Below are 12,340 nucleotides of genomic sequence, written 5' to 3' on the forward strand. Positions count from 1 at the left end.
GGGTAAAAGCTAACCTTTTGGGAAGCATGTTCATTTATAAAATGACAGTGCCAGGTGCTAACAAGACACCGCCAGAGATACCCTCAATGTGCCATGAACAACTATCAGGTCGTCAAATCTGTCGCCCAAGAACGAAAGAGATCCTTCAGAACCTAAACACAAAGAAAGCACCATGTTCAGATGATATTAGCCCACAAATTCTCAGTAGGTGTGCAGCTGGCCCACTATCTGGAAGAAAGCAAGAGTGATTCCTCTTCATAAAAAAAACAGTCAAAAACAAACCCAGAGAATTACCGGCCCACCCCCCTTCAACCATGCATCAGCAAGGTATTTGAAAAGATAACTGCTTTACAGCTCATGGAAAACCACAGTCTTATTTCCATCAGACAGTTTGGTTTTCGATCCTCCAGATCGACTGCTGACCTTCTTCTACTGCTAAGTAAAAACTGGCAGGATGCCGGTCAAGATACTCTGGTGATCGTCCTCGACATCACCGGCGCCTTCGACCGAGTGTGGCACAGAGGGCTCCTCGCTAAACTACAAGCAAGAGACATATGCATTAACCTCTTGCGGCTCTTTGATAATTATCTCACTGGAAGAACACTTAAAATGGTCATCGGTGGCCTGTCATTCCAGAAGTATCCGGTAGAGGCTTCGGTAACACAAGGATCTGTACTTGGCCCAATCCTCTGGAATATTTATATTGACGATATGCTTAGGGAACATCCTGAAATCAAAGTATATGTCGATGACTGTACGCTATCTGTTTCATACCAGCGTGAGGATCATGGCGCTATAACGAATAACGAATATGAATTCAAAGCTGCAAGCAATCTACGAATGGGATCACAATGGCAAGTAAGATTTGCCCCCAACAAGACCAATGGTTATATCCCGCTCTCCAGTTGCATTAGGCGTCATAATAGACAAAATCTTATTGAACAACACCGCCCTTCCACTCAAGGACTTTATCTCAGTCCTCGGTGTAGACATAGACAGTAGTCTAAGATTTAACAGACACGTCAGCAGAATTTGCAAAACAGCTACTTTGAAGATGTCAGCCCTTCGACGCATATCTCACCTCCTGAATCCTCAGGGAATTCTCACGCTATACAAGTCCCAGATCAGACCATACCTAGAATATGCCTCGTTGGCCTGGTCGTCTACTACGCCCACCAGCCTTAACAGGCTCGATCAAATAGAAAAACATTGTATATAACCTTATTATAGATTAATTAGTTTTAAAAGTCTGTGTTAGCTTAATAAATTAACGTTTACTGTTTATAAAAAAAAATAGGTTGGGTTTTCAAATAAGCTCCTTTAGATAGGTAACTTTTTAATCCGCAAAAAGAAACCTGAATATTTTTTTTTTTTTACATAAACTGGTTTCAGCCTATATGTATATCTGTATGATTATAAATAAAGGTTAAGAGAGAGAGAGAGAGAGAGAGAGAGAGAGAGAGAGAGAGAGAGAGAGAGAGAGAGAGAGAGAGAGAGAGGGAGGGAGAGAGAGAGAGAGAGAGAGAGAATGAGAGAGAGAGAGAGAGAGAGAGAGAGAGAGAGAGAGAGAGAGAGAGAGAGAGAGAGAGAGAGAGAGAGAGAGAGAGAGACAGAGAGACAGAGAGACAGGGAGACAGACAGGGAGACAGAGAGAGACAGAGAGGCAGAGAGACAGAGAGACAGAAAAAGAGAGACAGAGAGAGACAGAGAGGCAGAGAGACAGAGAGACAGAGAAAGAGAAACAGAGAGAGAGAGAGAGAGAGAGATAATATTAGCTTATATTGTGTTTTTTTTTTTTTTTTTTAGAATTATTACTGTTGTTTGTAATCATTAGTATCAGTTCCTTGTCTGTTATTATCTTTATTACCCTCGCCATTAACTTCTATCCTTTAACTTCAGGTCGCACTCGTAGACCGTTTCAGAAACCAACACGCCTTCTGTGGGGGAACTCTCATTTCAGAGAACTTCGTCTTAACAGCCGCCCATTGCATCGAAGGGTGAGTTGCATGCTAACTCGGTCTGTCTGTCTCTGTTTGTCTGTCTGTCTGTCTCTCTCTCTCTCTCTCTCTCTCTCTCTCTCTCTCTCTCTCTCTCTCTCTCTCTCTCTCTCTCTCTCTCTCTTTCTCTACTTTCTTTCTTTCTCTTACTTTTACTCTCGATAAAGGTATGTTCTTAACATTTTCTATTAGGTCCCTTTCATCTTGCATTAACTTGGTTGTCTTCTACATTCTATAATTATTCCATGTTCCATTCCTCCATTTCTTTTACAGATATACGACTATTCCCAATTTAAATTTAAGCAATTTTCCGACGGCAATCCTTCCTGTTTGATTAAGATGACATTTCATTGAATTCACAAAACTCATTCCTCTTTTAATTCCAACCATCCTCCATTACACGCATTCCTAATTCCATTCTAATCATTCCTAGTTACAGCCATTCCAATCGCCCCCCCCCCCCATTATTTTGTTATTCTTCCTGACTTAATTCCAGAAAAAAAACCCCGTCTGAAGTATCCGTCCGCGTCGGTGTCATCAACCTGCAGGATGAGGACTCGCAAACCTTCCAGGTGCTGAAGATCTGGCAGCACCCGCTGTATAGGCTGCCTTCTTCGTACCATGACATCGCTTTGCTCCAGTTGGCGACCAAGGTGAGCTCCGGCTGTTGGGCATTGATGGGGGGGGGGGGGGGGGCTGTCTGTCTCTCTCCCTTCTCTCTGTTTCTCTCTCTGTCTGTCTCTGCTTCTTTCTCTCTCTCTCTCTCTCTCTCTCTCTCCCCTCTCTCTGTTTCTCTCTCTGTCTGTCTCTGCCTTGCCTCTCCCTCCCTCTCTCTCTCTCTCTCTCTCTCTCTCTTTCTCTCTCTCTTTCTCTCTCTCTCTAATCTCTCTCTCCCTCCCTCCCTTCCTCCCTCTCTTTCTTTGTATCATTCTCTTTATCTCTCTTAATAAACGTCTCAAAGTAAAAAAAAAAAAAAAAAAAAAAAAAAAGTCTCAAAGATCTGTTGTCGTTTGAGGGATGCTACTTAAGTCTTTTCCATACCTTGTACGCTGCATCTGATACCAATTTACTTTTGTAGCCAAACCATTGTTGCACAAGAGTGACTCGTTACATACCGACTCTGTAGAGATGAAATACTGTGTCAGTCACTCAACATAGGGATTGGCATCTCCAGTCAGACATTGTTGCCACTTTGTGTTTTGAGTGACTGATGAATTGCTTCCCAGTCAACATGTTTCCATAGCCGTAGTGTTTACTTCACTTAAGACTGCAATATACTCTGAAGATCCAGCCGTTTGTAGGGGATTATAATTGACTTCCTCACCGAGGACTGGATCAATGGAACCCCCAAGGATATGTGCAGGAAAGTCTACATCATTTGTAGACCAAGAATTCTTGGCAGGTCGCCCAAAACAGGCAGAATAAAGTGTTGGTGAGGCCTCTAAAAATTAAGGTGCTTTGGCAGTTAAAGATGGTTTGTATGGCAACAAGATGTTGTGTTAGATACAGAAGGGGGTCGCCTCCTTGCTGCTGGGGACGATACGTAACTCACAGGTCTACAGAGGAGTCTTCCAGGATGACACGAGAGAACATGGCCTCCATCCAGTCGGAAATGTCAACCCCCAAATGTTGGACTTGTAGGTAATGCCTCCTCCATGGCATCTAGTACGATCACGTCAGTGCCAGCGAGTACAGCCGGGATCTTGCCAAACGTCTCCTCAAAAGTGTCATCTAAGATGGTTTTAACTATGGCAGCTATGAGGAGTTTACATTTGCATTTATGGTAACGGACCCTGGAAGACTGGTGGCCCATTTAGGAAGTGTCTCAGGTGGCAATATTGTTATGGTGAATGGGATGGGTTGTGCAGAATGGTGTTCACATTGAGATGAGCCTGGTTCGCTTTCTGCAAGGATAGATCTCATGAGTATTGCTTGCCGCAGTTCAGCAGTATGGGCATGGCAGCGGCTTGTTCTATGATAAACTGCACGGCTTACTGGTGAATTGTCCACTTTTTGGGCCGGGCATATAGCAAACACCTTTGTGATGATTAGTTATGACTGGCCTCACTTTTTTGTTGTGTGTTGCTGCCGATCGGATTTCCATGATGGGCCTTCGTGTGGCGCCACTTGGTTAGCTGAGGCAGTACGACCCTCCGCACCAGCCGTTTCTGGCGGTGGGTGAGATTAGGTGGTCGATGGGTTCCCTGATTTCCACCTGCTACTCGAACCGGTAATTTTGGCTATGTGGCGTTGGCTGTCTTCGTCGCTGGACGGAGGGCGTCTTATTGAAACTGCAGTTCGTACCATCAACTTTTCAGAGCTACTTTTGATGGCAGAGATGTTTTCCATAAGCAAGAGAACGTTAAAAACAATAATGAAAATAATGATAATACGACAATGGAGATAATAATAATAATAATAATGATAATACTGATAATAATGATTATAATAATGATAATACTGATAATAATGATTATAATAATGATAATGATAGTCAGGTAAAATTGGAAATGGTACCTAACACTGATTTCCGTGTGAAAACTCTTTTTTTTCTGATAGCTCTTAACACTTATTTCTTTCGCAAACGAAGCACAGTTACGATATCGGCGCCGATAGCTGGGAAGGGCATGATAATGATCAGGGAAATTTAGAGGTAAAAGCAAATGATCGAGGTAACATTCACATTACATATGGTACTTCGCCCCCAAAACTCTCTTTAAGGAATGTCTGCAGCCCCTCCGATCCCTCACCTGGTCTACAAAATCTTCGCCTCATATGTTCCGGCAGGACAGAGCCCAGGCAAATATCTGGATCCCGCACCGACAATTTTTTACTTTGACCAATAAATCCGCAATGCACAGCTTGCGAATCGTCCAAATCCTCATCGGCATTGGTGACGGGAATTGCGACCACCATCCGCCGCTCTTCTTTGTTTTGCCATAAAATATTACATATTAAAGACGAAACAGCATCTTATACCCAGCGTAGCCATGGCGGAAATAATAGGAATTTCAAATGACTTCTACTGTCACGTGATCATTTATTACACACATCATTGGCTCTAGTCGACTGGTCGGTAGTGTCTATTGTGATGTCTCAGCCAAGTGCAATTCCCTCGCTTACAGCTTCCGCTACAATTCCGTCCGATTGTTTCGTCGCCTCCTGGATTTCGCGTCGTTTATAAATAGCTGACACAGGCTATTACCCTTGCAGCAGGGAAAGTGCCGGAGTGCCATATAAAACCCATCAGTACCTAGGTGTACAAAAAAACGGATTGTTATATGAATGTGAGGCAGGGTGACGGGCCATGAGTTCGGACTCTGTGGGCCGCAGGTTGCCGACCCCTGAGTTAGTGTCTTAGAATGTTACGTTCTCTCGGATATTCAGTTTCGGTGTAGGTATCATTTCCAACAATACCAATGATTATCGTTATAACGCTAATGATAATAATACCAATGGTCATGATGATAATGATTATTATGATAATAACAAAATAGAGTATCTTTATGTTTCTTTTAGTTTCTCCTCGATCCATGCACGTTTTCTTTGATGCATGATTATGCTGTTATTGGTTTTATGATTTATATTGTCCTTAGCGGATATAGTTATGCAATGGTATACAATGATGATATCAGTGGTGGTAACAGTAATAAGTATAATGATGGAAGTAAGTATGATGATTGTTTGTTTTGCGAATATAGGCAAAGAATCTGTGTAACACCCATTTTTCCTTCAAATTAAAGTATTAGTGGTGATAATGCTAGTGTGTCATATATATATATATATATATATATATATATATATATATATATGTGTGTGTGTGTGTGTGTGTGTGTGTGTGTGTGTGTGTGTGTGTGTGTGTGTGTGTGTGTGTGTGTATTATATAATGTAGAATATATGTATAATGGATGAATAATAATGACATTAATCATAATGCTACTATTAGTGATAAAGATAATATGCAGTAATAATAATAATAAAGGTGATGATGATAAAACTACTAATCATGATAATGATATGATAATAATAATAATGATAATGCTAATAAAGATAATGATGATGATAACCATACTGGTAACAATAATAAGGATAATGATAATAATGATGATGATACTAAAGATAATGATAGTGATAATATGATAGCCCTAATGATAATAATAATAGTAATAATGATAATAATAATAATAATAATAATAATAATAATAATAATAATAATAATAATAATGATAATAATAATTATAATAATAATGATAATTATGAAAATGATAATGATAATAAAGATGAAGATGATAATAAAAACGATAATGATTACGATTATAATGAAGCCAATGCTAATGAATGATAATGACTAATAATAATCATGATAGTATAGTTGCTGACGATAATATTAACAATAATAAAGCTGATGTTAATGATATCGATAACATCAGTTGTGATGTATAAAAAGTATGAATGAGAATGAATATCTTCACCATACAAGCGATGTATTTGACCGGTTTCGATTATGTCTTCGTCAGAAATACATGTATTTCTGACGAAGATATAATCGAAGTCGGTCAAATGATCTCTTGTATTGTGAGGATATTAATTCTCATTCTTTTCTTTTCTACGTGTCAACATGAATACGATTCATCAGTTGTTAAATCAACTTCATAATTCTACAAATGATAACACCAGTAACATTGATAACACCATTAAAACTATCCGCAATAGTTACAACTGTCGAAGAGCTTGTTGCCTGCCTGCCTGCCGACCCAGAACGGACGCCTGCAGGAGGGGAAAATGCTCACTGTGGCTGGCTGGGGGAAAACTGAAGTAGGTGAGTATTACAGGTTCTTCGTAGGCTTGATGTGGGCCCGATTTTACTGTTTTTTTTAACATTACTGGTGTTAGTATAAGGTGATGGTGATGATGATAAAGTGATAAGTGTAGGCAAAAGGCGAAACTACTGGCATTTTTCAAAATAATACTACCACAAACAAAAATCATCCTTATGAAACATCTCTCCTTCTCTCTCCAACAGGCAAATTATCCAACGTGTTACAGAAGGGCTTCGGGAGAACCGTGTCTCGCTTTGCGTGTGACGATGCACTAGACAAACTGTCTAACAATAGAGTCTCTTATAGTGCAGGGATTACCGACTCCATCATCTGTTTAGATGAAAGTAATTCTGGCTCTTGCAAGGTAATATTTTCGATTAAAATATTCATCATTTTGCGTACTTGCTTATCTGTTTAATAATAACTGTTATAAGTTTTTGTTTACAATATTTCATAATTTGAATGTTAGGGCAAGTTTACATTAGCCTACCCTCTTATTATCAATTTCTTTAGTTGTGTGGCGTCTTGATTTCATTTTTTTTTTTTTTTTTTTTATGTATTTGTCTGAATGATTTTTTAAATCTGTAGAATGCGACAATGCTTAGGTAGTAACCAACCATTCTAAGTGGTTTGTTGGCGTATGATTATTCATTTGTTTGCAACGTGCTATTATTATCTTTCTCTTAGTCTATCCTCCTTCCTTCTACGTTTTCTTTGATGTGTTAATTTTTTGTTTGGTTTAGTTATGGGTTTATGATCTACATTTTCTTACTGATCTTGGTAAGACACACAGGGTATACATATGTATTGAGGATGACGGTAGTGGTAGTTAAGTTTTATATGATATAGACCTTGGTGGTGGTAATAGCTATACAGACAACGATGGAGGAGTGGTTAATACACACACACACACACACACACAGACACACACACACACAGACACACACACACACACACACACACACACAGACACACACACACACACAGACACACACACACACAGAGACACACACACAGACACACACACACAGACACACAGACACACACACAAACACACACACACACACACACACACACACACACACACACAACCACACACAGACACACACACACACACACACAGACACACACACACACACACACACACACACACACACACACACACACACACACACACACAGACACACACACACACACACAGACACACACACACAGACACACATACACACATACACACATACACACACACATACAGACGCACACACATACGCAGATATATATATATATATATAATATATAAATATATATATATAATTATATATATAAATATATATATAAATATATATATAAATATATATATAAATATATATATATATATATATATATATATATATATATATATATATATATATATACTGATCACGCATTCAACTGTCCCAGAGCATTATCCAAATATTATATTACTAGTAAGTCTCATTTTAAACATTACTTATCGTATGATGATTATGCACAATCATCTTTCTTGCCACAGAGGAATATCTCTTGACAATGACAATGGTCCTTCGAAAAAATGCTATTCTACTTCAGCTTCTCTTTTAACCCATTGCCACCGGGGAAAAGGAAGAAAACATGGGAAAAAATGCTGTACTCATTCTTTATATTTGAAGCTAGTACTTAGCCACCTTACCTGATTTCACTTGTCCTTTATTTTTTGGCCTGTGCTAAAAAATATAGTTGGTGTTATTTTTCATTATAAACATTATAATTACTATAAACATTAGTAAACATTAGTAACAGCAAAATAAGATAACATAAAATATTTTCGTAAATCAATTAAAAGGGTGAACGGGCGAGACAGTCTCTTATATATTGTATAAAGGCTGGTGACTTAGTACAAGTATAGCCATATATGTGCCCGTCGGCAATGGGTTTTAAGAACTGAAAAAGTTACAAGGCTTTACTGATATGAAGGTATTTCTCTTATCCATCTTATCTATTTCATCAGTTTTCTATTTCCCCCCTCAGGGTGACAGCGGCGGTCCTCTCACTGAAGAAAATGTGTCCACGTGTCAACATATTGTCCTTGGCATAGTGTCTAAGGGCTCGCCACACTGTCAGAGAACAACGATACCTGGAATTTATACCAATGTCGAGCACTACATCCAATGGATTGTTGATATCGTTTGGCGCAATGAAAATGCGTAAAGGAAATCCTCGGTACTTTCAAATTTACTTTGTGAATAGTTATAACAGTATGTTTTATTGTGATCTTTAAGAAGAATGTCACTGTTGTTAATAAGAGTAAATCATAAAAGTGATAAGTCAAGGTTTGACCAGAATTATGCCTTAGATACTGGGTGAAGAGTGAAAAATTAATTTGTGTGGATGAGCTAATTAGTGATTTTAAAGTTTGTAAGATGTCTGTCAATTTAACATTTTCCAAAGATCGCCTAATATAATAATCATATAATATCAGCTTGTGGATAATTATATACTAATTAGCATAGTTTCCACTGTATCAAACTACAGATCAGTTTTCTTTCACAGCATAGTTTACGCTGAAAGTCATTACTCTCATTGTTATTATTATAAACGCGTCTTCGTTCCATTTCAATCTTGCAAAACCATACCCTCGTAATTGTACATGCACTTTTTATTCTTCACATTATCAGTTTAATTTTGCCCGCGGCGTGGCTCAGTCGGGAGAGCACCCGGCTACTAACTCAAGTGTCGTAAGTTCAGGCCACCAACGGGCCCTGGGTTGACCTGCCCGAGCCTTGGGTGGGGGCAGTGGTGTGGGAGTTTGAGCCGATCACGCAGAGAGCCTCACGGCGATCCTTAGAATCTCTGCACCAGGTGGGCGACACCATGCGCCTTGCTATCATTGTTCTGAACCATAATATATATTTTGTAAAGGCAGCCACATTGATGATCATGGTTATTAATGGCGCCAATCACAACATACTGTAGGTACCGTACAAAGACATATAGAGATATAATCAGCAGATGTGTATACCTTGCTGTTAAGAGTATTTTAGTTATTCATGTTTAGATTATTAATGGATCCCAATTATATTTCTTTTATAAACCCCTGCGGACTTTTCAGTAAAATAAAATATCAGATATCCAATTCGATCTTTTTGACAAGCTCTATACGAAGACGGAATGATATACAAAATGTAAGTCTACAGCTGGACAAGGTACATTTTAGCAGTAAGCACCACTTTCTACAGCCTTTTGAACCAGAAATGAGTATTCTGGTAGCTGTTAATGATATGGAACTCTGTTATAAATAAGAAAAGGAAATAAATGCTGATTAGCTGGGAATGCATTGCCAGGCCTTGGGCGAATTAGGGAAAAACTATCGAACACCTCATTCCCCACAGTACACTCAAGTGTCAGCAATAACATAACAACTCGAATAACAGCTCAAGACTTTTCCAGAAACAAACACATACACTCTCTCTCTCTCTCTCTCTCTCTCTCTCTCTCTCTCTCTCTCTCTCTCTCTCTCTTCCTTTATCTCCCCCCCCCCCCCCCCCCCCCCCCTGTGTGTGTGTGTGTTGGTCAGCACTTATTTTTTGAGCTGCCTTGGGTGGTGTTTTCACAAAATGTTATTAGTTTTCATCCTCGCTATGACATCTTCCATTTACAGTAACGACATGTATTTTTTGTGAATTGATCGGCTTTATATGAGCACGTTTATATAACTCCATTCCCTTTCCAAATTTTTCTTAAATTTTATAATATTCATTGCTATCAAAGCCATATTACATGCTCACATTTTATACAAACACACGTTATTGGCAATATACAGAAATCATTTGAGACACCGTAATACCATCAACAACGAAAATAATCTCTTTGTTCATGGTTTATTTCTTTGATCTCTGGATACAGAATGATCTAGATACACATTTAATGCATTTCCATTGTAAAATATAAGCACGCCTAGGTTTCTCTGGTGAAAAAAATAGCACACTAGAAACGAGGATTGCCTCTAGTAACGAATTCCAGGCTAAAAGGGCGTTATTTAACACGTAGGTACTTTCCTTGATCTACCAAAGACGGCTTAGATATATGTAACTATACAGAAAGAATTGTAGGTGTACTATTGTTTAAAAAACTACGGATGTGTTGGAGATTGAAGCTCTACAACTCCACAACGGATTTTACAGCCGTAATGTACACAAAGTCACAAGACCTATAAGTGCTAAGAGATTCATAATTCACAATTGCCCAAGGAATTTAAATTTTAGACCTGAAATAAGGAGGAAATCAGTATGCACGCAGCTGTATGGGGGGTCCAGAGATTACAGTTTTACAAGTCAACAGCTGAAAGAGATCCAAAGTATGCAAATGCAAGAGGGACTCATAATCCGCAGCTGACGTGGATACTAAGTATATTGCTGCACAATGGGTTAAAACATATCGCTGTTCAAGGAGTTCGGACAATGGATTCAGGATGTACATCGCGCAAGGGATTCAAATTCTACAGTTGTGCAAGGAAACTAAAGTTCACCGTTGTGCAAGAGATTAAAAATACAGTTTATATAGGATTAAGAATGTATAGCTTCAAAGTGGAATCGTAAACTAGGCCAATGGTTCTCAAACGTTTCTCTTCCTAAATTCAAATAGTCCTTTCTGCAGCCCCCTTTTATTTCAACATGTGTCTTTACATCGAGTTGCATTTTCGTATCTTCCACGAATTATTGGAACGCAGGTGACATATTCAAATGACAAACATAGTTACCAGGAACCTTGTGAACCTTGGTCTAGTCTAACAGTACAACCTAACAAGGAATATAAAGTCTGCAGTTCTTTAAGGAATTAATAGTCCACTTCTACATACACGGAACAAAGTCAACATCTGTACAAGTCATTCAGTGTACACTTGCATTAGGTCCACAGCTGTAATTCAAGGCCATTTCTGCAAGGTTACCGCTCATCGTTTGGTTCGCATATCATTACTGAAGGAATATTTGAAAGACCAACAAATACCACGCACTCCACCTACATCTTGATATATTAGGTATGCATTTTTTCGTTCGATGTATGTAAAAATTTCCGTGAATTTTAGGTTCAATCCTAGTTATTTTGCTATACATGCTAGTTGAGCATAATCAGAAATCTAACAAGTTCAATATTCTGTCTCTCTGATTTTCCTCTTTCAACCCATCTCTACCTCTGATTCTTCCCTCCCTTTCGCTCTGTCATCTCTGTCTGTTTCTCATCCTTCCTTGTACTCCAAATAATCAACCTTTTATTCCTTTCCTTCCTCTCTTCCTTCTTCCCTATTCCCGAAAAAGAGAATGAGAGAGAGAGAGATGAGTGCCACTCTCGAACAGTGTTGCAGATTAATCCTTATCGACCTAAATTCCTCAGAAGATTCCATGATTCACCCGCTCGACAGTAGGCGAGCGGTGAGTCATGTAAGCGCTTTTCGCTATGTAAATTTTGTGTTTTTTTCTGTGAGCGTTGATTTGTCTTTCGTTGACTGTAAGAGTCAAGTTAGGGTTGGTA

The 12,340-nt window shown here is 38.9% G+C and overlaps 1 protein-coding gene across 4 annotated transcripts in view; it reads left to right on the forward strand.

Moving 5' to 3' along the window:
- Positions 1 to 9,947, forward strand: part of LOC125028909 (serine protease ami-like) — a 16,874-nt gene extending 6,927 nt beyond the window's left edge. For all 4 annotated transcript variants that reach the window (XM_047618520.1, XM_047618523.1, XM_047618522.1 and 1 more), the window contains exons 5-9: positions 1,900 to 1,997; positions 2,494 to 2,650; positions 6,711 to 6,816; positions 7,021 to 7,181; positions 8,843 to 9,947. In XM_047618520.1, the coding sequence (XP_047474476.1) occupies positions 1,900 to 1,997; positions 2,494 to 2,650; positions 6,711 to 6,816; positions 7,021 to 7,181; positions 8,843 to 9,022 (702 nt within the window). In that variant the 3' untranslated portion in view covers positions 9,023 to 9,947. The remainder of the gene's footprint in view (positions 1 to 1,899; positions 1,998 to 2,493; positions 2,651 to 6,710; positions 6,817 to 7,020; positions 7,182 to 8,842) is intronic.
- The last annotated feature ends 2,393 nt before the right edge of the window (positions 9,948 to 12,340 follow it).

The sequence above is a fragment of the Penaeus chinensis genome, chromosome 9, assembly GCF_019202785.1.
Source record: "Penaeus chinensis breed Huanghai No. 1 chromosome 9, ASM1920278v2, whole genome shotgun sequence".
NCBI lineage: Eukaryota > Metazoa > Arthropoda > Malacostraca > Decapoda > Penaeidae > Penaeus > Penaeus chinensis.